At 27.8% G+C, this 23,831-nt stretch overlaps 5 protein-coding genes across 10 annotated transcripts in view; 1 reads left to right on the top strand and 4 right to left on the bottom strand.

Moving 5' to 3' along the window:
- Window positions 1-8,858, bottom strand: part of LOC118442457 (uncharacterized) — a 13,986-nt gene extending 5,128 nt beyond the window's left edge. Inside the window, exons 1-5 of one of the 5 annotated variants that reach the window (XM_085664727.1) lie at window positions 8,565-8,858; window positions 7,923-8,165; window positions 5,034-5,144; window positions 1,510-1,597; window positions 1-502 (exon numbers count right to left, since the gene is read on the bottom strand). The exon at window positions 1-502 is cut by the window's left edge and continues 1,407 nt beyond it. In XM_085664727.1, coding sequence (XP_085520853.1) covers window positions 1-502; window positions 1,510-1,552 — 545 coding nt within the window. In that variant the 5' untranslated portion in view covers window positions 1,553-1,597; window positions 5,034-5,144; window positions 7,923-8,165; window positions 8,565-8,858. Of the gene's footprint in view, window positions 503-1,509; window positions 1,598-4,951; window positions 5,145-7,922; window positions 8,216-8,564 lie in introns of all 5 variants that reach the window. The other 4 variants (XM_035868139.2, XM_035868114.2, XM_035868123.2 and 1 more) reach the window with 4 other exon arrangements.
- Window positions 8,859-10,070: 1,212 nt separating this feature from the next.
- Window positions 10,071-14,624, bottom strand: Lac (septate junction protein lachesin). Its single transcript, XM_035868306.2, has 6 exons — window positions 14,360-14,624; window positions 13,934-14,175; window positions 13,593-13,849; window positions 13,112-13,515; window positions 12,700-12,817; window positions 10,071-12,541 (listed from the first exon to the last, which is right to left on the bottom strand). The coding sequence occupies exons 1-6, from the start codon at window positions 14,403-14,405 to the stop codon at window positions 12,520-12,522; spliced, it is 1,089 nt and encodes a 362-aa protein (XP_035724199.1). The 5' UTR covers window positions 14,406-14,624; the 3' UTR covers window positions 10,071-12,519.
- Window positions 14,625-15,054: 430 nt separating this feature from the next.
- On the bottom strand, window positions 15,055-16,435 carry Samtor (S-adenosylmethionine sensor upstream of TORC1). The gene is made up of 2 exons (XM_035868220.2): window positions 16,208-16,435; window positions 15,055-16,020 (listed from the first exon to the last, which is right to left on the bottom strand). Exons 1-2 carry the CDS (start codon window positions 16,433-16,435, stop codon window positions 15,088-15,090), a joined length of 1,161 nt encoding a protein of 386 aa, XP_035724113.1. The 3' UTR covers window positions 15,055-15,087.
- A 37-nt stretch (window positions 16,436-16,472) lies between these two features.
- On the top strand, window positions 16,473-19,569 carry LOC118442519 (protein phosphatase 1L). Its single transcript, XM_035868209.2, has 9 exons — window positions 16,473-16,615; window positions 16,726-16,806; window positions 17,135-17,380; window positions 17,452-17,649; window positions 17,723-18,031; window positions 18,130-18,286; window positions 18,392-18,522; window positions 18,598-18,905; window positions 19,037-19,569. Exons 2-9 carry the CDS (start codon window positions 16,771-16,773, stop codon window positions 19,119-19,121), a joined length of 1,470 nt encoding a protein of 489 aa, XP_035724102.1. The 5' UTR covers window positions 16,473-16,615; window positions 16,726-16,770; the 3' UTR covers window positions 19,122-19,569.
- A 1,399-nt stretch (window positions 19,570-20,968) lies between these two features.
- Atg4a (Autophagy-related 4a) lies at window positions 20,969-23,769 on the bottom strand. 2 transcript variants are annotated; one of them, XM_035868291.2, is made up of 11 exons: window positions 23,526-23,768; window positions 23,386-23,458; window positions 23,092-23,255; window positions 22,843-23,013; window positions 22,586-22,763; window positions 22,423-22,502; window positions 22,210-22,361; window positions 22,033-22,111; window positions 21,780-21,919; window positions 21,530-21,695; window positions 20,969-21,462 (listed from the first exon to the last, which is right to left on the bottom strand). In XM_035868291.2, the coding sequence occupies exons 3-11, from the start codon at window positions 23,192-23,194 to the stop codon at window positions 21,395-21,397; spliced, it is 1,137 nt and encodes a 378-aa protein (XP_035724184.1). In that variant the 5' UTR covers window positions 23,195-23,255; window positions 23,386-23,458; window positions 23,526-23,768; the 3' UTR covers window positions 20,969-21,394. The 2 variants fall into 2 exon arrangements, with proteins under 2 accessions (XP_035724184.1, XP_035724191.1); XM_035868298.2 differs by having other exon boundaries at window positions 20,970-21,462; window positions 23,386-23,769.
- Between the last annotated feature and the right edge of the window lie 62 nt (window positions 23,770-23,831).

Raw genomic sequence — 23,831 nt, forward strand, 5'->3', positions numbered from 1 at the left:
ACATTTTTAACATTGTCTACATTTTTCATTTCCTCAATATATTTATCTATATTTAGCTTTTCCATTCGATCGAACGATCCTAATTCATTGTCCAAAAATGGAGATGACGAAGTAGACTCGATCGTGGTCGTTGCGATACTGCTGATATTATCTGAATCTTCAACTACGTCTTTATTCGTTTCGTTGATCACCGTAGAAATCGTCGTTCGCGTTTTTTCTTCTTCTTCTTCTCCTTCTTTTTTCTCTTCTTTCGATACTTTCTTCTTATGATCTTCATCCTCGAGATCAGGTAATTTCAAACCTTTTGCTTTCAAATCACCGCCGTTTTCTTCTTTTTCTTCCTCTTCTTCTTCTTCTTCTTCTATTTCTTGATTGACTTTAACTGGATTGGCTACAACCAATGACGATGATTCCAAATCGTCATTTTTATTCGACAGTTCAATAAACTTTTCTGATACGCTCGATGTCGTCACTCCACCAGCGAGGACCAATAAAATAGCTCCTAAGATATCGTTGAAGAGAATCATTTACATAGATATTTTTCTTTAACATTTTCTTTAATTCATTTCACCTACATATGTATATCGTTAATGGGTTTCCATTTAATATATTATCAAATTAATTCATTTAATTACTCTCAATCTATTTACATATGTACGTTTATTAATCTCTTCAAGTTAATCAATTCCTAATCCCTACGTTTATATTATTCATAATTCTTTATATATATATATATATATATATATATATATATATATATATATATTTTCTTTTTTTTTTATCAGAATATAAATGAATTCAGTAATTTCTAGTTAAAATGAAGAAATAAAAAAAAAATAAATAAATAAAATAAAAATAATAATAATAAAAAAGAAAAAAAAAAAAGAAGGAAAAAAGAAACGTAAGTAAATTTTTTTTTAAGTGCACAAATTTTTTTTAACCATCGTCAACACTGTTTTTTATACCATTATCGATACTCCTTATTATTATTAAATTTGATTTTTATTTTGATTTTTACCTCTTCCCTAAATACAAGTTAATTAGCTACGATGAAAGAAAAAGTATCGGAGACAAATGTTTCCATGAGATTTGTTTTTTCAAGGTGATACGATAAAACTATCGAATCGTGAGAATATAGACAAGCTAAGAAGAGTTTAACGGATCTAAAAACCGGTTTTACGGGAATATCGCTTGCTCGGCTTTTCGTCGTCGCGAACTATGTACTTACGTAGTATCATCATCATCATCATCATCATCATCATCATAATCATCATAATCATCATCATCGTGAACATAAATTTATCTTTTATTTTTTTCCCTTTTTTATTTTTTATTTTTCTCCTTCCTTTCGTTTCCTAATTCCCACGATTACTCGAGACTAACACGATTATATTAAAAAGTACATACATACATACATACATACATACATATATACATATATACATATATACATACATACATACGTACATACGTACATACATATGTACATACAGAATAAATTCAACTCACCTAAACATACTCTCAGCAACAAACACGACGTTGCTTCGTACATCTTCCTTTTGATCGGTAACTACACCCGACACTTTTTCTATTGAATCTGAAATAAAAACTTCGAATTAAATATATTAAATCATCAAGATAACATTAGTTAAGATAAATAAATAAAATCCAATGACAACAATTATATAATTATTTTTATATGATAAAAGATAAATTGGATATATATATATTTATAATATATAAAAAAAAAAAAAAACTGATTTGAAAGATCTATTAAAACTTTATTACAAAAAAGAAAAAACATTTTTTTTGTAACTTTTTCAATTAATTAGTTCAATATATGTACACAATGCGAAAAATATATAAACAAGATAATAAATATATTATGTGTAAACGATCGTAATAACATATCTACATAATATATAAAGAGAGAGAGAAAGAGAGAGAGAGAGAGAGAGAGAGAGAGAAAGAGAGAGAGGAAAAAACGACGTCGTCATCTTTCGAGCACACATCAAGCAAAGGAGGTCAATCGCAATGCTCGTCAATTGGATTATCACGAGTTAGGTCTCTGCCGGCACATTACTTCCCGCACCCTCACGAAAAATAACCGAGCTTGAATTCGAATCGAATCAGAAATAAGTGAGTTAGCGAGCTTTCTCGGTAACGTTGTTACTTATTTTTCTTCGTACTTTAAATGGAAAAAGAAAAAAAAAAAGGAAAATAAAAAAAGAAAAGAAAAACTACGTAATTCGATTTGTTTCTCAAATATGAAAATGAAAATTATTATTTTTTTTTGTTTACTTTACTTGTTTAATCAGTAAAGATATATATATACATATATAATATGTATAATCAGAGATTTGATTTTTAAAAAATATAAATGATTAAACGGAAGTATTGTTTGAAGTGATACAATGTCTAAGCTATTATTTAATATTTCTTTTGTGCTCATTTTGAAAATGTAAAAGATTAATATAATTCTGTTGAAAAGAAATATCTAGGAGGAAAAAAAAGAACGAGAAAAAAGAAATAATAGAAGGTAGAATTTACACGAGGAAGAGATAAAAGATAGATTCGTGAATCGCAAACTACTATCGTGAAAGCGTGAAGAAGCTACAGTATGAATAATTGCGAAAGCGTATGAAGAACGAAAGAACGCTAACAACTGTGAACGTGCATAGTTTTAGAAAAATATAATTTACTATACGTATACTGTCTTAAAAAAAAAAAAATCCTTTTAATTAAAAAAAAACATGAAATCAATATCTTGAAATATTATCGATATATCGTACCATTATTGATTATTATTACGAATATATCGATCTTTTATCATTTCTTAAAGAGAATAGACCAAAAGTTCCTCAATGAATTTTAATAAACCACCAATTACTTTTTCTCGAAGCTTTTTAAACTCGTATATCTTGTTGGGGTTTTGATTTTATCGAATCAGAAAAAAAAAATCTAACCTAAAAATTCTTTATATTGTAAAACCTATCCTTCAGCATATTGTGCATTTGTGTAATAAAATTAAACGCGTCGATTTATATCGATATAATTATGAGTACATCGATTATTATTAATATGATAAAAGGAATAAAAAATTTTTATTTTATCAAAATGAATAAAATTTTGTTAAAGATTTCTGTCTAAATAATTTTTTCATAATAATGTTCATTGTTGTATATATTTTTTAAGATAATTTATATACACACATTATATATAATGCATTTTTGAGGTAGTATCGATTCAATAGAAACGAAAACATCGAAAGATTTGTTTCATTCCTTTCTCTCTCTCTCTCTCTCTCTCTCTCTCTCTCTCTCTCTCTCTCTCTGTCTCTCTCTCTCTCGAAATAATTCTCTCGTTGTCCGACCAGCCAACGTAATTTCAAGCCATTATTTCATGAAGAACGTTCCATTGCGAGAGAAGCAAGTAACAAATACGGGCGGCCTTCTATCGATCGAATTTAATTCTCTTGCTTTGAATCGATAAAGTCTTCTGATAATGAGGCTCATTCAAGAAATCATTTTGAAATGATAACTTATACAAAATATGTTAATATTTTTCGACGTTACTTCTCTTTTTTTTTTTTCTTCCACTCCGAACAACACTTGACACAAACTACAACATTTATTTATAATGTTCAAAATCGATCTAACGATTTATCAATTATCGAATACATCGAAAAAAATATCATTATTTCGATAATTTACCTAATTCGATAATATTAATTAATATGATTAGAACATAAGATATGAAGGAAGAAAAAATAAATAAATAGAAATCTTTCCTTTTTTTTTTTGTATTTATATAAAATAGAATAAGTAATAAAAAATGATATTCCTTCAACTTTTGATATAAGTCATTTTCATTATGACCAGCACGCTTATAATTACAAATAGCAATTATATTTAATCATAAATATTAGTAAATAAAATAAAAAAATTTAAAGATATTTTTATTTTTGTTGTCAAGTTTGTAGTTTTACAATATGAAAAAACAATTAACCTATAAATCTCGAAAAAGACATATCAATTTATATTATATATATATATATATATATATATATATATATATATATATAAATTCTTGAAAACTTTCGTTTTTCATTAAACGCAACTATACCAGCTCCTATTTCCTTTGAATACCTAAAAGATAACTTAAGACAAAGCGAAATTGTTCGTAGACAAAGAAACGAGAAGTTATTACGAGACCTTTGCCTTTCACGAGGAGAACGAAAGTTCCTCTGTTTCTTAGCAAATTATTCTCACGATAACGTCAACACACACACACACAACATGTTCATACATAATACAGGACTCGAAGTTCGAGTTCCCACGCTTCGATAAGTCTGTCAATTAAAAAAGTAAAAAATAAAAATTAAAAAAAAAAAAAAATACGAATAAAGATATATATATATATATATATACACACTATCATTTATACATACATTCGTACGTATACAATTCAATTCGAATTTCCACGCTTTGATAAATTTCTCGATTAAAAAAATAGAAAAAGAGAAAAAAAATACACACACACACACACACACACACACACATATACGTTCATATATGCAAAACTTGATCTGAGTTTTTACGCTTCGTTAAATCTTTCGATTAGAAAAAAAGGAAAAAGAAAAAGACAGAGAGAAATGAAAAAAAAAATAATCATCACCCCCACACGTATAACATATTCGTAGATACACAACCTGATTCGTTTTTTCACACTCCAATGAATCTCTCTATTAAAAAAGTGAAAAGAAATTTTTAAAAAATGTAAATAAGAATAAAAATAAAAGTAAATAATAATAATAATAATAATAATAATAATAATAATAATAATAATAATAATAATAATAATAATAATAATAATAATAATAATACTAATAATAATAATAATAAAAATAATAATAATAATAATAATAATAATAATTTTTGGATAAGCTAACCAATTCGAGCTACGCCTTCTTCCGATTGTAATAGACGCGTGCGCTCTAGTTTATAGTTGAACGCGTTCTCGCTTTCACTCACTCGTCATCGCGTCCTCGTCCTCATCGTCGCCGTCGTTGTCATCATCGTCCTCGTCGCCGTCGTCGTCGTCGTCCTCGTCATCATCGTCGTCGTCGATTGTCCTCGTGAATACTCGTGAATGATCGAGATTTATAAACATGTACGAAACAAAGTACAGAGCAGCAACCTTAGATTTACACTTTAGATTACAAGCGTGTAAAACTAAACCGTATAAATCAAGACTAATATTAGTCTAGAGAGAATCAAAAGGATCTCTATATATACATAAGTATATATATATATATACATATATATATATATATGAATGTAACATATACGGTGAACCAGATAAAGTGTTACAAGCTGTTCTCTCTAACCATTAGAGATAATGACTGGTTTATATGTGCGATTGTTATTTCTAATTATAAGATAAACAAATCAATCCTTTTATTAGTGCGATTAAATAAAAATGGAGAGAGAAAAATCATCAGATTTTTTTTTGCCTCTGAAAATATTTGTCACCGTAATTCTCTTTCGCCACGCTCATTCCTTTCCTTTTTAATTTTGTTTTTTTTTCTTTTTTTTTTTTTTTTTGTAGAACGACATAAAAATTCGTGATTACGTGTTCTTACGTTCATCTCACTTTTCATTTGTAAAATAATACCACAAAATATTTTGATTTCTTTTTTTTTCTTCTTTTTTTTTTATACATCACATAACCGAAACTGTTTTCTTTTTTTATCGAGGAAAAAAAACAAAAAGAATAAAAGAAATGAAGAGAAAATAAAAGAAAAATAAAATGTCACTTTGTATAAAATATCAATGAATAGATAATGAAAATCTAATATAAGCACATCCTTCTCATACGAAGGACTGCAAATAGTCTTTGTTCTCTTTCTCGTTGAAAGACCAACAAGCGACTATGACTCGTGTAATGGTATTAAATGTCAGGTCAAGAGAGTGGCTTGGTTGATCGGTTTTATAGTCGCAGCAGGCAACCACTCTCTCTCTCTCCTCTCTCTCTCTCTTTCTTTTTATCTCTCTCTTCATCTCAAACTGCATGCAGCATAACACGGCACACCTACGCTCATTTATCCGTTGCTCTCTCTCTCTCTCTCTCTCTCTCTCTATTTCTCTCTCTCTCTCTCTGACTTATTCAAAAATATAATAGAGAAATAAAACAATTAAATCAAGAAATTTGTCCTATAAATACAAGTTATGATTCATAAGCGTCATTATCACGTGATTTTAAAAATCGATTACTCTTATTCTATGACTTTTTTAGGTTAATGTTCTTTTCTTTTTCTTTTCAAATTGTAAAACTATACGTAATCTAATGGTACGAGTCTACAAATTATCAAAAAGAATTAACTCATTTTTTAAATCATCTAACAACATTAGCCCTGACCTCTTTTTTTTTTTTTTTTATTTATTTATCTTCTTAACTTTTTTATCTTTTTTTTTTTTTTACAACAAAGATGGAACGTATCGAACTACTTACCACTATTGCTACCGAGAACCAATACATATATATATATATGTCACGTAAAAAGATAAGATAACGCGAGTAGCAACGTAAAATCGTTTTAATTACAATTCCATACCTTTCTGTCGATGATTAAATACAAGAAAAAAAAAAAAAAAAAAAAAAAAAAACAAACAAACAAACAAACAAACAAACAAACAAAATATATATATATATAAGAACGAAAAACTAATTATCGAGGTTATTCGTACAAACTGATTTGCACGTCTTCACGAATTAGCGTATCTAAACGAATAATTTAACCTAAATTACAAAAAGATGATTTTAAAGAGAGTCTAGAGATATCGTAAATATCTTCTCTCGAACTATGTAACTTTGAAACACAAAAAACTATTGCTAACTTGCTGACGAAGTCGCTCGACTTCTTTCTCCTTTGATCGCATCTTTCAGAATTTAATGTTACACAAAAGACTATTCTAAGGCTTTTTTTTTTTACTTAATACTTTCTAAGGATTCGAGCTACGGCGCGAATATATATATCATCCTACAATAATATTCTAATAGTGTAAGTTCCGTACCATCGTAATATATAAATATTATATATTATATATAAAATGTTATAATTATAATATATATATATATATTAATGTTATATATTACTTATTACATGTATTATATACAATAAATAATATTGTGTGTATATCTTCAGTGAAAAAGAAAAAAAGAAAAGAAAAAAAAATCGAATTATTCGATTATTCATTTATTAAAAATTATTGGCAAATTTTGACCTGAATAAATGCCTTCATAAAAACAAAAATCAAATTGTTTGATTAATTTCATAACTGTATACTTTTTATACGTATGTGTACGTGTGTGTGTCTGTACACATAATATATATATATAGTACTGACGAAATTTCTAAAAAGAAGTCGGACATGAAATAGAAACTTAAACATTTTGAAATGCTAAGAAAAACAATATATATATATGCATATATGTATATATGTATATATGTATATATGTATATATATATATATACATAGTATGTACGTATATATATATACACACCACACACGCACACGTATATATATATATAAGTGGTGTTCAAATGTAACGATATCGTACCGTTAACAATACCATTTGCCGCTTAAGCAACAAAATAGACGTGTAACACTTCTTTCCGATTGATCGATCGATCGATCGACCGACCGACCGATCGATCAATCGTGGGGGTGAGAGGGTGGGAGGAAGAGGGAGAAGGACAAAGAGAGAGAGAGAGAGAGAGAGAGAGAGAGAGAGAGAGAGAGAGAGAGAAAGGAAGAGACAAAGAGAGACTATGATCAAGGAGAACACGTTTCTCACTGAACAGGATCGCAAATAGATCTGATCGTAAGGAAAAGATAAATTATTTTGGTTTTACCTACCACGAATAAATCCGTCGAAATTCGTCTGGATTGTTGTCGTCGTCTTTGTCGACGTCGTGTCGAACTAGGCGGAAACACCAAGTCCGCATTATCGTCCTCCTCTCTTTCTTTCTTTCTCTATCTCCCTATCTCACTCTCTCCCTCTCTCTCTCTCTTGTCTTTCCTTGCTCCTCTCTCTACCGTTTCTATTCTGTACCTTTCTTATTATATGTACGTCTCAAGTAACACGTTACGGCTAAGAAACTAAACAGAGAACACTCTCAACTAGTTCTATCTCTCTCACTTCGTTTCGTCTTTCCAAAAAAAGAAAAAAAAGAAAAAAAAAAAGGAAAGAAAAAAAATCGAGAAAAAAAATTCGTTAGATTTTTTGAAGAGAAAAATTTTCGAGAGAAAGAGACAGAGAGAGAGAGAGAAAGAAAGAGAAAGAGGGAGAGAAACAAAATTTAGTATTAGATTTTTCTTAAAAGAATACACCACAACACACGGTACCCATGACGACGACGAGGAGCGTTCTTTCTCTCTTTCTCTCCCTCTCTCTCTCTCTTTCTTTCTCTCTCTCTCTCTTTCTTTCTCTCTTTCTTTTTCTTTCTCTCTCTCTCTCTCTTTCTGTCTCTCTCTCTCTCTCTTTCTCTTGGCACTTACGTGTTCTTCGTCTCGCGCGGTTTAACACGCGCGCGCGCGTGCGCCCGCGTACACGTACCCCAACATTACTCGAGTACGCTTTTATAAGTATAATGTTAACAAGATTGATTATTTATTTATTATGATAATCTTTTCTCTCTTTCTCTCTCTCCCTTCTTGCGTCTTTTTTTTTCGTTTATTCAACACCTTCTCTTTCTTTTTATTTCGCACGCGACATATGTCCCATGTAAGAAATAACTAAGGCGAAAACGTGATAACGGAAAAACACAAGACAACCAATCCCGACGACAGCTAACGCTGAACTGTCGTGACTGGCTGCGTCTCCCTTTCGCGGGAGAGTCGTGCGCATCATCGTAGCGGTCATCTTCTGATTGGTTGAAATTAAATTCAAGCGGTGTATCACGTACCCGCGAATTTTAAATGTCTCATTTACTGTTACAACCTTTTTATGGGATCTACCTTCGATTTCTTTTGCATTTTTCATGTTATTATTATATTAATAGTATTATTAATACATCATGTATATAGTATAGTTTAGTATATTGTATATATGCATTAGGGCAGTATATATAATACATTGGTGTACAATATAGTATAGTGTAGAATACAGTACATATAAGTATATACTATTAATATCATTATATTTAAAGGGATTCTTAATATATATATATATATATATATATATATATATATATATAAATTGGATTAAAGTTAAATCAAATTCAAGATCGATAGAATTCAAATTGAATTAAATCATGTATTTAGATGATCAGTAAGGTCGAGGTTAATTTCGATCTGTAAATAAAATCAATGAGGCACGTTCGTCAATTAGGATTCAGTAATTTGGGGAGTGGCAATCTCCAAATTATTATGAGAGGGGCGTGCCTTTAACTTTATATATATAGTAATCATACGGAATGAAACTATTTTTTTTCGATAACAGCACTTAAGTTTCGTGATCTGAATAACCTAAAATTTATTTAATCAAATTATCTTATTAATAATAATAATAATAATAATAATAATAATAATATATATATATATACGTATAATTATACTTGATTAAAATAAATTATAAATATCATTTATATTGTTTCAATATTAACAATAAATGTATATACATATATATATCAATGATCGATATTTATTGACGAACGTTTGAAATTGAAACGCTATCGTTTTATGTCTGGAAAGAGTCACGATGTTTTGGAATATCCAATGTATTCTCATGTAACACGACGTAATTTATATTAGGGGCGTATTCTCTTTGTCATACGTAATCATTTGATGCTCAAGTTATACGTGACTAAAGTACATAATATATTACGATGTTAACTATATATAGTGAACCATTTGCATATGATTTGAAAGAATATATACATATATTTTTTTATAAAAAATATATTACATACATATATATATTATATATGTATATACATAAATATATATAGTCTTTCTTGTTATATAAATATAGATATATATATGAAATAAATAAGAAAAAATATATTAGCATTTAAAATTCATTTATTAAAATCTACACAATATTATAAAAGCAAGTATAAAGTTGGAAATATGTAAAAGGATTATACAAAAGTGTTATTAAGATTCTATCCTCGCTTATTTGCAATATCGTAAGATATATACGCGTCTTACAATATACATCGTGATTTTATTTTATTCATCTATATACAGGGAGTGCCGAAAATAAGGCAAAAAGAAGCTGCATTTGTTCGCAAGATTTTCTTTTCATTCATTTTTTTGATCTTTAAAGAACCTTCGTTAAACCCCCCTCCCTCCCCAGGGAAAACAAACAACCTATAAGATATATCATATTTTGTTATCAATAATTATTTCATATTATATTCGAAAATATATTATTAAATTTTTAAATAAGTAAACTTGAAACCTCTTAAACATATAAAATACAATCTTTAAAAACTATCACGGCTGAAATTTTACCACATAAAGAAATTTTGTTTTTTAATATTGTTCAAGAAACTTGAATAATATTAAACACTGATTCCTTTTTTTTGCTATTCATATGGCATAACAACTGCAATAAATTAATTGCAGTTGTTTTTTTTACTTATTGGCTTCTATGATAACTTTTAAAGATTAAATTAAGTCCCGGTTAAAGAATTAAATTTAAGTACATTCTGCATTAAGTGCAAACGAAAAAGATTATCGTTTTTGTTGACAATATATTAAAGAAAATAGAATGATTATACTAAATGATTATAAAATGGAAAAATTGTGTATGTTCAATCCTTAATTTTCACTGCTTTAACAATGTCCAATTATATCTAACCTAAACTTTCCTGACACCCTGTATATCAGCTACCATTTAATATCCTTGTTAAATTTTATTATTTTAAGAAAAGGCTACATAAAAAAAAGAAAATGGTTTTTGCTAATTGAAATAGAGAAAGATAATTAAGATTACTTGTAAGAAAAACAAAAAAAAAAAAAAAAATACAAATAAAAATAAAAATAAAAAATGAACAAATAAAAAAATACTACTCTTTTCATTACATACACTACGAATGCCACTGAACGTAGGGCATAGAATTACACAAAATATGTACAAAATTGATTGTATTAAAAATTGAGATATAGTATTGTGATGGATATGTACTACTTCTCTACTATATTATTATTATTATTATTATTATTATTATTATTATTATTATTATTATTATTGTTATTGTTATTATTATTATTATTATTCGCTTTAGAATCAGTAAAAGTCACAATATGTTTCTATGTTTTTCCATGCACATATATACTTATGCAATTAAGATAAAAATTGAATAGATAAATTATTGTTATTTTCTGATTGTAATGTTTAAATGTGCACGAATAAACAGTTTTTTTTATAATGTATAATATCTCTCTATTAACTCTCTGTTAACAAATTTTTTTTTGCAAACAAGATACTAACATGAATATTAATTTTATACTTTGGCACATACCAAAGACATTATTTAACAAGGCATAATGCCTAGAGAAAATACTATTCAAAGTTATCACTTCAAATTTAATTTTAATTATCTTATTCGTATCACCAAAGTGTTTCACGTTAATTCAATCATTTGGAAGATAGACTCTTTGAGATTAACTCTTTGAGACGCGTCCCAATATATATGTATTTTACCATCGCATTTGTAACTATAGATCATTAATAATTTATGTGTTATATTCTCATCACATACTTTTATTAATATGAGCAAGCAGAATAGAGTAATTGTGGTAACTGGAGTTTAAAGATTCTTTTATACGATACTAGATTCTGCAAAATATTCTGCAGCATCTTAAAAACATCTAAAAGATAATAATCAACAATCGAGATATTCATAAATTCACTCTCCCGCAATATTGTTATTCTGAAAATTTTTATGTAATAATCTTCTTAATAATTTGTTGTTACACCCTTGGTGTTAAATGTCTAAAATATCTTTTATAACATCTACCTTCGTAACGATATTACTTCATTATATTCATCAGTTATACTGATATAAAGACCTACAGAACTTTATTAATTATATGTACCACTACTGTGTCATTACTATAAACTTTTGCTCTGGAATGTTAATTTGTACTACCAACATTCATATTGCCAACGTATTGTACTTCTCTCGGCATGTGTATACACAATTTGACTTGATGTATATATATTGTGCATACACAAGTAAGAGGGCATGCATATCTATATATATATATATGTATTAGGCTTCATCTTTAACTAAGTGTGTCATATTTGTGTCATAATTCGTCTTGATATTTCAATAGTAAGTATCTAAAGATATATGTAATCTAAGTAAAAATGTCGGATATCAGGCCCCCGGGATTATACTACGTTTCTTAAAATCTATCAAAAATAGTGATACTAACTGCTGCAAGTAGCCACTTCGATAATGAACACTGATTCGCAGTTGCCCACTGAAGTCCTGGGTAGTTAATATTTGGCATTGAAATTTCTACAAATACATATTATTTCAAATTAATATATTATTAATGTCTATAATAGATAATAATTATTTAATGAACATTAATAATAATAATAATGATGATGATGTTGAACAGTCAAACACAATCTACTACAAATATCAAACAGAAAGAATCCAAAATGACATACCTCATCAGTATGGTAATAACTAAAATAAGGATTATCAAGGGTCCTGAAGAAACTGAGGTCACACCAGTTCCATAATGAACTTGACCACAAGCTGGTGGACAAACTGGGGTAAAGGTTTCTGCGCAAAAATAAGCAAACATAAAAAACATGCATTATACAAAACGAACAGTCGCAATAGAAATAAATTGATAAATGATAGCTATATGGAAATATTGCTACGTAAATTATAATAAACACAAGTGTTCAAAGCCATTCAAGGTCATTCAAGGTCATTCAAGTGAAAAACAAAAAGATATATTGTAACACTTGCTACTACTAACACATGCTTTATATATACAATATGTTAACACTGTGCTCAGATACTAAAAATAAGAATAACAAATAATAAATTAAGAAATTGATATATACTTACCAAAAAGCTCAACTTTAGTTTCTGCAGTTCCTAATTTGTTAGAAGCACGACATATATATTCTCCATACTGTTTCTTTTCTATTGTTATTATTCGAATTGTCGTATCACTATATTCATCCGCAGTTGCAAAATGAGATATACTGTGATGCTGATTATTTACCAATACAGTGCTATCTTTCAGCCAAACTATTGCAGGTGGAGGATAAGCTTCCACATGACATTCTAAATCCATGTCATACTGTAAAGCTTGACCTAAACGTGGTCGAGGTGCCATTATTACAGGAGCAAATTCAACTTCGACATTAATATTACGTCTTGCGCCACGTCCTACCCCATTTTCAGCGATGCAATAATACGTTCCACGATCTTCTTTGCGAATTGTAGGTATTTTGAGAATATTTCCACTAGAATATTTATATTTTGTTATTTAACTTCATCTTAATAACACATTAATTAATATCATATTAAAATCGATATATACCGGTAAATAGATCCACCAGTTGGTAAAATAGCATTGTTCTCTCTGCGCCATGAAATTCTTGGTTGCGGAAATCCTCCTGCATGACATTCTAGTTGTACAGATTGTCCTTCGCTAACGACAAGAGATCGAGTCGAATTATCGCTGATGATAGGTGGTCTTCGTACTTGCAATTCTACTTCTGCAGATATTCGATTATTAAGAGCAATCAATACTTGACATACGTAAAACCCAGCATCTGTTTCTTGTATATCCTTTATCTGTAACAATGATACTTAATAATAAATATAATCAGTAATAAAACTAATGCAATGAAATAATATAAATCTCATCCATTTCATTACCTGCAATGTATATGTAGAAGATGCTTGATCATATCTAAGAGCAAATCTGCTATCTTTTACAATTAAGGCACTATTCGTAGAAAGCGGTAACTGATCATAACCACTCTCTTTATTCACTTTTATCCATAAAACAGGATACTCCTGGCCATATTGCACTGAACAAAGTAGTTCAACGGTTCCACCAATATCCTTAATTTGTATTTGCGAGATATAAGAAATTGTTGGTGTACGTTGACATGTTGCTAAAACATTATTTAATTAAATTATCTTTACATTTTCTAAGAGAGAAATTATCAATATATATGATAAGTTTGATGTACTCTACGTGTCACAAAAATTTAATTGTTTATATATATATATATATATATATATATATATAATGAAATAATATAAAAATTGTGAGAAATAAATTTTTAAGCAATTTACCTATCTGTATTATTGCAACAGTAAGAATTAGTATAATTCTCATCATGATGCACTAAATAATATTTAAACGGCAGTCGAATATTTTTCACTATTTCAATATCACCTTCGTTTACTCCACTAAAAATGAACTTTTTCTATATCCCTAACGTAGTAAAAAATATTTTATAAAAAGAATTATTGTAGAGCAATCGATTGTAATAGTGTTTTTGGGCGATGAGAGAACGATGCTCACAGGTGTCTGTTGATCGACAATAAATATGGCGCATGACGCTACATCCCTAGTCAAAAAATCAACTTTACATTTTAGCCTTCTTTTTATTTTTATTGTTTCGATTGGAAATTTAATATTATAGAAAAAAAAAGAAATTACATGATATTTAATATATCAATTTATCAATCCATTGAAATAGATTTATTTGATATTAAGAATGATAGATTATTCCGGAAGTACTATAGCGACACTAAATCATTTTTTTTATGTTTCAAAATCAATATTGATTCGAATCTATTAATTAAATAATATATATGCATTCTCGTAATACACACGTCGTAAATTACATTTAATTAAGTTTTCAAGTTGAATATGTCGCAAGAATTCAGTAATAAGGTAGATTTTTATGATATGAAGAATACTTTGTTTCATTAATTACTTTTCTCTTTTTTTTTTCTTTTTATTACATGTATAATATAATAATAATTAAAGTAAAAAATCTTATGTAGAAATAATGTTATAATTCAGCAAAAGGTAATTCATTGAAGGAACAAAGTAAATCATGTATGTCATGATTACTACTCTCATTATTATGTTTATCGTCAACAGTTTTAAAATCTTGAGGAATAAAAATCTTATCTTCGCTTTGACACAATATGTTGCTCTCTGAAAAAGTTTGCATGTTTGCCCACCTCAGTGCCACTTCTTTGTAAATACATTTTCTAAATATCAAGCAATGTATATGTCGCAATTTTTCATATTTAATTCTCATAAAACCCAACTTGGATAAAACATATCTCCATGATTTTATTAACTTAGCATTTGCACCGACATGTTTCGAATCAGGACTAATAATAAATAATATACCATTTTTCTTCAATAAATTATATGCTTTGCTACAGCAAAGATATCTTTGTTTTGGACATGGCATATATTCTAACAATAAAGAAAATACAACAACATCAAATGATTCTTCGCGTAATTGTAAAATTTGTTTTTTATCTGCAGATAGGATTTGTTCTCTTCCTATATCGACGCTTAAAAAATCACACTGTAAAACGTTAGGTTGAACAGCTACCAAATCTATTGCCGTTACTTTGAACATATCTTCCATTTCAAAAGGATTATAACAACTTCCTACGTCTAATACTGAAATCTTTTGAAATGTTTGTTCTCCTTCATTTAACAATTCCTTATCGTTATAATAATTATGTTTGGAGACCAACATATTTTGTTCCTCTATATTATTACCATTTAATATCAACAATTCACCCATTTTTCCTTTTATACTAAATTCCCTATTAGAATATTTTTTTTTGCCACCATTGAAAAAATATTCTTTACATTGAGTTTTGATCCATTCTATTCTACAATAAGTTCCACTTAAAGAATCTGTATTATTGCCTTTCCAATGCGTAGTTGCAAGATCCTTCATCGACATAACATATTTCTAAAAAAATAATTGAATTAAATATAAATCAAGCATATAATAAAATCTATATAATAAAATACATATATTTTATTATAATCTGTCTTAACAAATAATAATAATTAATATAAAAGTATCACGTGTCATCATAAATATACATATGTACATTAAAATAAAATTAATAAAGAAGAAAAAAAGATAAGCAGACCTGTAAAACGTCGTTACGGCTTACATGTTTTTGCCATGCTATTTCTGCACCATATTCTTCGCATTCTTTTCGTAATAAAGCATGAATTTGTTTAACAACATTAGCTAATCGTTTGTGTTCTTCGGTCGCCATACTTATATTCGGTACGCATGGAATGTGTGTGTGTGTGTGTGGGCACGCGCGCCTGTGTGTAACTATAGAAAGATTTTCAGTAGCTATATGTGTCATCGTATCTTCTTATGATTTTGATGACGTTCACCCTTATTTATCTACCGCAAAGTGCTGCAGACTGCAGTACCACGGTCACAATTGGTATCATCGTATCTCGTTGATACTTAGAAATGTAAAGTATTACGAGATATATTTAATACGAATTTTTTCAAGTGGTACCATACTATCTCTCTCGATGTGCGTATTTTCAATATCTTTTAATATAATTAGTGTAATACTGTTTCTCTTCTATTTACATTAAAAACGTCTTTAAAAACATTAATTAACTTTACTCACGATACTTACAGTGCTAGCCTAAAATTGGATCTAATCTTGGTTTCTTAGAATATACTATGGATGACGAGCTTGAAGATAGAATCTTATATCAGGTAATTTCTAGAAAATTATATCTCGCGTATTGATTACGTATTTTCTTTAATTTCATATAACAATATGTTGATTAATAATATATGAGATTATTATTTTACATTTTATTTTATTACTACGTTTTAACTTTATTACTGAATATTTTTTTATCCGATGTAATGTCCGAAAATTTTTCTAATTTATTTAAACAATAGGAGTCAATGGTCAATTAATTCCAATACAAAATATATTAATATTTATTAATAGTTATATAATTTATATCGAAAGAATATATGATATTATGATATTGATATACATAATTTATTATTTAAAGATATTTGTCCTTTTTAGACTTACGTGTCTCATATGAAACTGATGTCAAAGTTTACAGTGGGTATTCCAGCTGTCTTAAATGCTGCTGTCAATACACCATTAGGTTATTTTTGGAGAATCATGAGAATCTATGCTTTTAAACCAGAGGTATTAATTTGCTGCACACTTTTAGCAGTAATGCTTCTCTATATACAAGCTGTCGATCCTTGGAGTAGAATGCTATTCGATAAAATTCAATATACTCTAGGACGTACAACATCTAAGGTATTATAATCATTATTAATGTGATAAAATGTTATATCGATATGAATAAATTTTTTATATAATTCGATTAGGTTTCAAAATTACAATTTCTTGTCAATGATTCTGTAAATAATGGAGTAAAACTTAGCTGGGAATTAAAACAAGGGAATATAGCAGCTTATGCTGTTCAAGGTCATAGAGCTCGCATGGAAGATCGCTTTGTGGTAAATGAAAATTTAAATAATACCGGTGTATCCTTGTTTGCAGTTTTTGATGGTCATGGAGGAGAGGTAAGTTTTAATCCTTTTAAAGACAAAGAGCACACATATCATTTTCAAATTAATAATTTAATTTTATTTTTAGTTTGCCGCAAATTATGCTCGTGATAAACTTATTCCAAATATAAATAAAAAGGTGATAGAGCTAAAGGATATGATAGCTGGTAGATTTTCTGAAATACAAAAAAATAATCAAATAAATAATCGGCCAACATTTCAATCTGAAAATAAAAAAGATGAAAAAACAGACCCAACCACAATTGAACGTAAGAAATCTTTTCGTAAAACTGTTAGTACTTCGATAACGGATGATTGTATGAAAAATAGTGTTGGCGTTACTGATCCAGAATTATTGGATAAATTAGATAGTCTATCACGGCCAATCACAAGGGAGGTATGACGATTATAAATCTTTTCTTAACAAGAAAGAACTTCAAAGAAATGTAATTGTTTATTTTGCAATGTAAAAATTGTGTTATATTTATTTGCCAGGTAAGGCCTTGTAGATCAGGTGAGACTCAACCTGAAATTGATATGACAACCTATTTAGATGGAGATAAAATAAATTATGGTAGACTATTAACCGATGAAGTTTTGGCAGTAGATCGGTTATTAGTTAAAGCAGCTAAAAAAAACATGGATGTAGCAGGTAAAAAAGTTTGTTCCTCATTTTGTATTATTATTAGATATTAATATTTCATATTTTAAAGTTAAATCTCTCTCTCTCTCTCTCTTTTCTCTTTTTATAATATAGGTACCACTGCTCTGATCGCACTTTTAGAAGATAATAAATTAGTAGTAGCAAATGTTGGTGATTCTAGAGGTGTAATGTGCGATGGAAAAGGCAATGCGATACCTTTATCGTTTGATCATAAACCACAACAGGTGTTTATAAATCCTCATCTTTAATGTACGTTTTATATTATTTTTCATTGAATCGTACGTTTATATTTCATTTAGGAAAGAGAGAAAAAGAGAATATATAAAGCTGGTGGATTGGTGACATTCAATGGAGTTTGGAGAGTTGCTGGTATATTGGCAACATCTCGAGCTTTGGGAGATTATCCATTGAAAGATAAAAAATTAGTGATAGCAGATCCAGACATCTTAACATTTGATCTAAGCGATCACAATCCTATGTTCCTTGTTTTGGCATCTGATGGATTATGGGATACTTTTACAAATGAAGAAGCTGTAGCATTTATCAAAGAACGTATAAACGAGCCACATTTTGGTGCAAAAAGTATTACATTACAAAGTTATTACAGGTAATGTATCAACAAAGAACATACATTTTTTCAACAAAATTATAATCAAAGATCTTTTCAATCCATTTTCATTAATAATAAAAAAAGAAATCAATGTTATTATACAATGTATATTTATACAAATTTTACAGGGGATCTTCAGATAATATCACAGTAGTTGTAATCGACTTACGAGATAAGAAATATAATGGAACAGAATCAAAAAGGAATCAGTAATTACTATCTCGACTGTTTCCAAAGTATTATATGATAAAACTTCCTAATGTTGTTTTTCCAACAACTCTTCTAGTCATTAAATTCAATTTAATATTTGAATTTATGAAAGCGAAGAGAAAGAATGGGTATATTATTACCACAATATTGTGATTTCACCAAATATGATATTTGAGAGATTATTAATGTGTAAAATAAGAGATTATTCATTTTTGTTATCAATTTTCATTTGTTATTATTATAATATATATTGTAAACTATATTTTTTCTTGCACGTGCCTTATTTCTTGGCTGTGTAATTTTCAAACATGCTTTGAGCATTCTTCCATCTCTTTAGCTTGTATAACTTATAATGACTGATTTTTGGTTATTTAAAAAAAGAAAACGAAAAAAAAAAGAAAAAGAAAAGAAAAAACAACATATGGAACTTGTTTCCTTTTTTAAATCCATTTTATGTGATAAGTGTGAAAAGTGAACATTGTTAATTATAAAAGTATTTATCCCGTCAATATGACGTTAAATGTTTTGGGATTTTGATATAACACATTTAAGATGTTAAATTTTTTCATATATACACATGTAAATACATGTATATATACATATATATATATATATATATATATATATATATATATATATATATATATGTATATGTATATGTACATATACGTACGAGAAACATTAAATACGTGTAATAAAAAAGTTATTGGAAATATTAATCATTTTTAAATAAAATAAAATTTTTAACAACACGTGACAAAATATATTTCTTCCAAATATTTTTAATGAAAGCCACATACATTATATTTATTTTAAATGCAAAAATTTTTAATTCGAATTAATATGCGCGTTATGTATCAAAGTAACTCTAATATCTATCTGTCATTTTAAGTTGAAATGTCCATCAGAATTGTTATATAATATATGACGAATTAATAAGTTTATGAGAATACATTATAAAATTTTAATGAGAAGAATAGTTATTTTTTTATCAAATATATCGGATGAACTTTCTAAATGTATAAGCAGCGCGATTTATACATGTAAGTATGTATATATGATTTGATATAAGCAATCATTTAAACATACATGTGAAGAAATGTAATACCAACAACAGAATAATAATGTAATATCTTAATACTTATTTTGTTAACATATTAATAAAAATGATAATATATAAAATTTACTTTATAATGTACGTACATATATGAAAACATTGTACATAATTAATTATGCGAGATAATATTTGAAAATCATCTATATAAATTCATTTGAACATTACGAATTCTTCTCTATGTTGAACATATTTATAAAGCATTATTATATTTTTGAAAATGTATCCACAGAATGTATAAGCAAGAAATTCTAATTTCATTTATCTCGCTTGCTTTTTCTGGAAATATTTATAATTTTATCGAAAAACAATATATGTCACGCCAGCGTGTGTATGTGTGATGGATGTGCCTAAAAATGTATCCAATAAAAATCAGCAGAATAAAATATCGCTATGTATTCAATGTATAGTTTCTATATAAAGCATTGTATGTTGAAGAACATGGTGGTATATTTTTTCTTTTTCTTTTTTATTTTTTTTTCAAAATTTTCAAGAATATACTTTTCAAGAATAGTTTACGAATACCATCATTTTTATAAATTGTGTAATCTTATTTATTTATCAAGTAATAAGACGATAAATTGTTTTTCATTTAGTTTCTTATAAAAAACATTTTCTTAGTCAATATTTATATATGATTTACTGTATTATATATATATATATATATATATATATATATATATATATTTATATATATATATATCAGTTCTACAATATTATTCAAATATAAAACTGATAAGAAATGTTCTACTAATGTTCCTGAAGAATCTGTATTTTATATTATTTTCTTGTAAGAGATATTATAATTCAACATTTTAACTTTGCACTATAAAGAGATTTATGTAAATATAATGATTGAATAGTTATAGTATCTCAATTTCCATTCTGTGTGTAACTTGCTCTTCTAAATCTTTTATGTGTATATGACATATTTATATATGTGAAATATTATTAAATTTGTAAAGATTAAATTTTTTTATAAATATCTTCACATATAATAGAAAGACATATTTAGTTTCAAATCATTTAAATCAGATTATAGTAGTAAAATAATAGTAAATTGTTACGTTGAAATCCACACGAAAAACAATATAAGAATTTTTTTATAAGAAATAAAATTAAATCTTTTAAGTCGATTACTTGTTGTTTCGTATATTAAGTGTCAACCAAGTAACTCAAAGTCTTCATCAGATGTATCATATTGACGTTCTATATGTTCAAAATCTAAAACTATAATAAACCAATATATTAAAGTGTCTAAAAATTAACTTAAGTAATCAATTCTATATTAACTTACAATTAGTAGCTCCTATTGCCTCAGATACTACATCTTCAGCCGGTGACCAATTAACTAATCTCTCTGAAGATAATTCAAATAATGGTTGTTTCTCAGGCTCTAATAATTCATCTTGCATAGTTTTACACATAGATTTAAAATCCTTTTCTGTAGCACAGAAAAAGCACTATAACAGAAATAATATATTTCCAATTAACATTGTATCTTATATTTTGTTACATTGCACAATGAATTACATGGTTATACTTACAAGTGCTACGGAGGGATCAATTTCTGTAATAGAAATACGACTAGCAGACTTGCAGTGATATGTGAGATCTATTTCTCTCTCATTGTCAATATTAGCTGAACGCTGTGTCGTATGTGGATCCAAATAAATCACTTCATCTCCTAGAATATCATAACTTTGGTTTATTATTTATTACTCAAAAAGACACAACAATATTTTGTTAAAAAAAAAAATATATATATATATATATATTAACGTTATATCGTATACGTACCAACACAGCCAATAAAATACAAAGCAAGATTTGGTTTTCCACCGATTACTCCTAGAGATTGTGGTATCTTGAATGAAGTCTAAAAAATGATATGCTCAATTTGAATATCTTTCTCTTTCAAAGATATAACTTCTTCTTTGGTTGTTCATGCAAGTATTACTATTATTTTTATATTACTTTAAGTCCATTGAGGTAAACAGGATTAATTTCATTCAAACCAAGACGAAGTGGTATTAATAATAATAAAGGCTTCCATTGGCTCGGTGCTTTCAATGGTTCTTTACCATCTACTTCAACTGTTGTACCACCTTCCACTTTACATTGTCTTACTGTAAATGATAAATAAATGTGAATTAAAATATGATAAGCTTCACATTGCAATTTACTTACAGATATCATTAACTATTAAAGCATTATCCAAAGCTACATGTATTGTAATAGAGCTCCATTCATCGTACACAACCAATTTTCTAAAATAATATAATGAGAAAAAAAATCATAATTAGTTTATATTGTTAATATTTTATTGATGCGTGATTAAAAAAATGTATACTTTAATACTTGTGCAATGGTATTTGGACCAAACCATTGTCCGACTTCTTTTCCTTCTGACGCTCCCATTAACGCTATTTGATGAATGGAGAAAGGAGCAGCTCTCTTATCTTCAAAGCGTTTCAATATTTCCAGGTACGTCATATTTTTTGTTTCTGGTGTCCAACGCCAATCTCTGCCTATTATCATTGAATTTTTAATAATGTTAAATTGATAAAAAAATATAATTAAAATAATATCACATCATAAATGTATTACCTAAATGTAAAAAGACTAAAGCTTGACCAAGAACCATTTGTCCGCATCTTAACATACAGCCCCATCCTTTGTCAGTTGTAAATGTAGAATTATAACCACCGATGGGAATGAAACCTCTACGGTAACTAAACCATAACTTGGATAAGATATCTTTACGTATTGCTTCTAATTCTGAAATACAATGTTAATCCATCTATTGTCAATGATTATACGTAATTATTATATATTACAACATATATATATATATACCTGTTAAAGCATGATATTTCTTTCCAAGAATCCAAACAGGTTGATCTATTTGGGGTATATCTTCTAAATCATCGCATATATTTTGCGTAAAAAGGCTATCCATTCTTACAATGTAACAAGTATTAACTTGTAACAAGTTAACTTGTGAAATGCATTAGCAAAACCTGATTAATCGCAATACATAGATTGTATAAATGTAAACAAAAGGAAAGTTCTTAATATGTCACGATAAAATACGTAAAAATAATATTTTAATGAAAGGAGAGAAAGGAAAAAAAAAAAGGAAAAACTTACTTTTAGTAGAAAGAAAACATTGGTCATGGTACTTCCCAGGACATTGTATTCCCATCAAAAAATGTGACAAGGACTAACATGCGAATTTATTGAAATATTAACAAAGAAATTAATGTGAGAGCTCTTTAAGATTTTTATACCTTATCAGAAAATACGTCTCGGATGTGTTGCAAACAAAATTTTCAACTTAAATGATGATTAAGACAATGAATAAACGATATGTAAAATTAATTAAATAAATCTTATTAATAATTCCTTTATACTTATTTCTATACTAAATGTACATGCACAATTTCCAATATAATGATTCATAAAATATCTTCGAGATGGCTAAGATGGAAATCTTCTGTAAAACATTACGCGCTTTCTAGGTGTATGCAATGTACTATTGAAATTCTGACGTTTTCCGACAGATGGTGACGTTCGTCAATCCTTGCACGTGGTTC

This window comes from Vespa mandarinia, chromosome 2 (assembly GCF_050613455.1).
Source record: "Vespa mandarinia isolate Hongniang chromosome 2, ASM5061345v1, whole genome shotgun sequence".
Taxonomy (NCBI): Eukaryota; Metazoa; Arthropoda; class Insecta; order Hymenoptera; family Vespidae; genus Vespa; species Vespa mandarinia.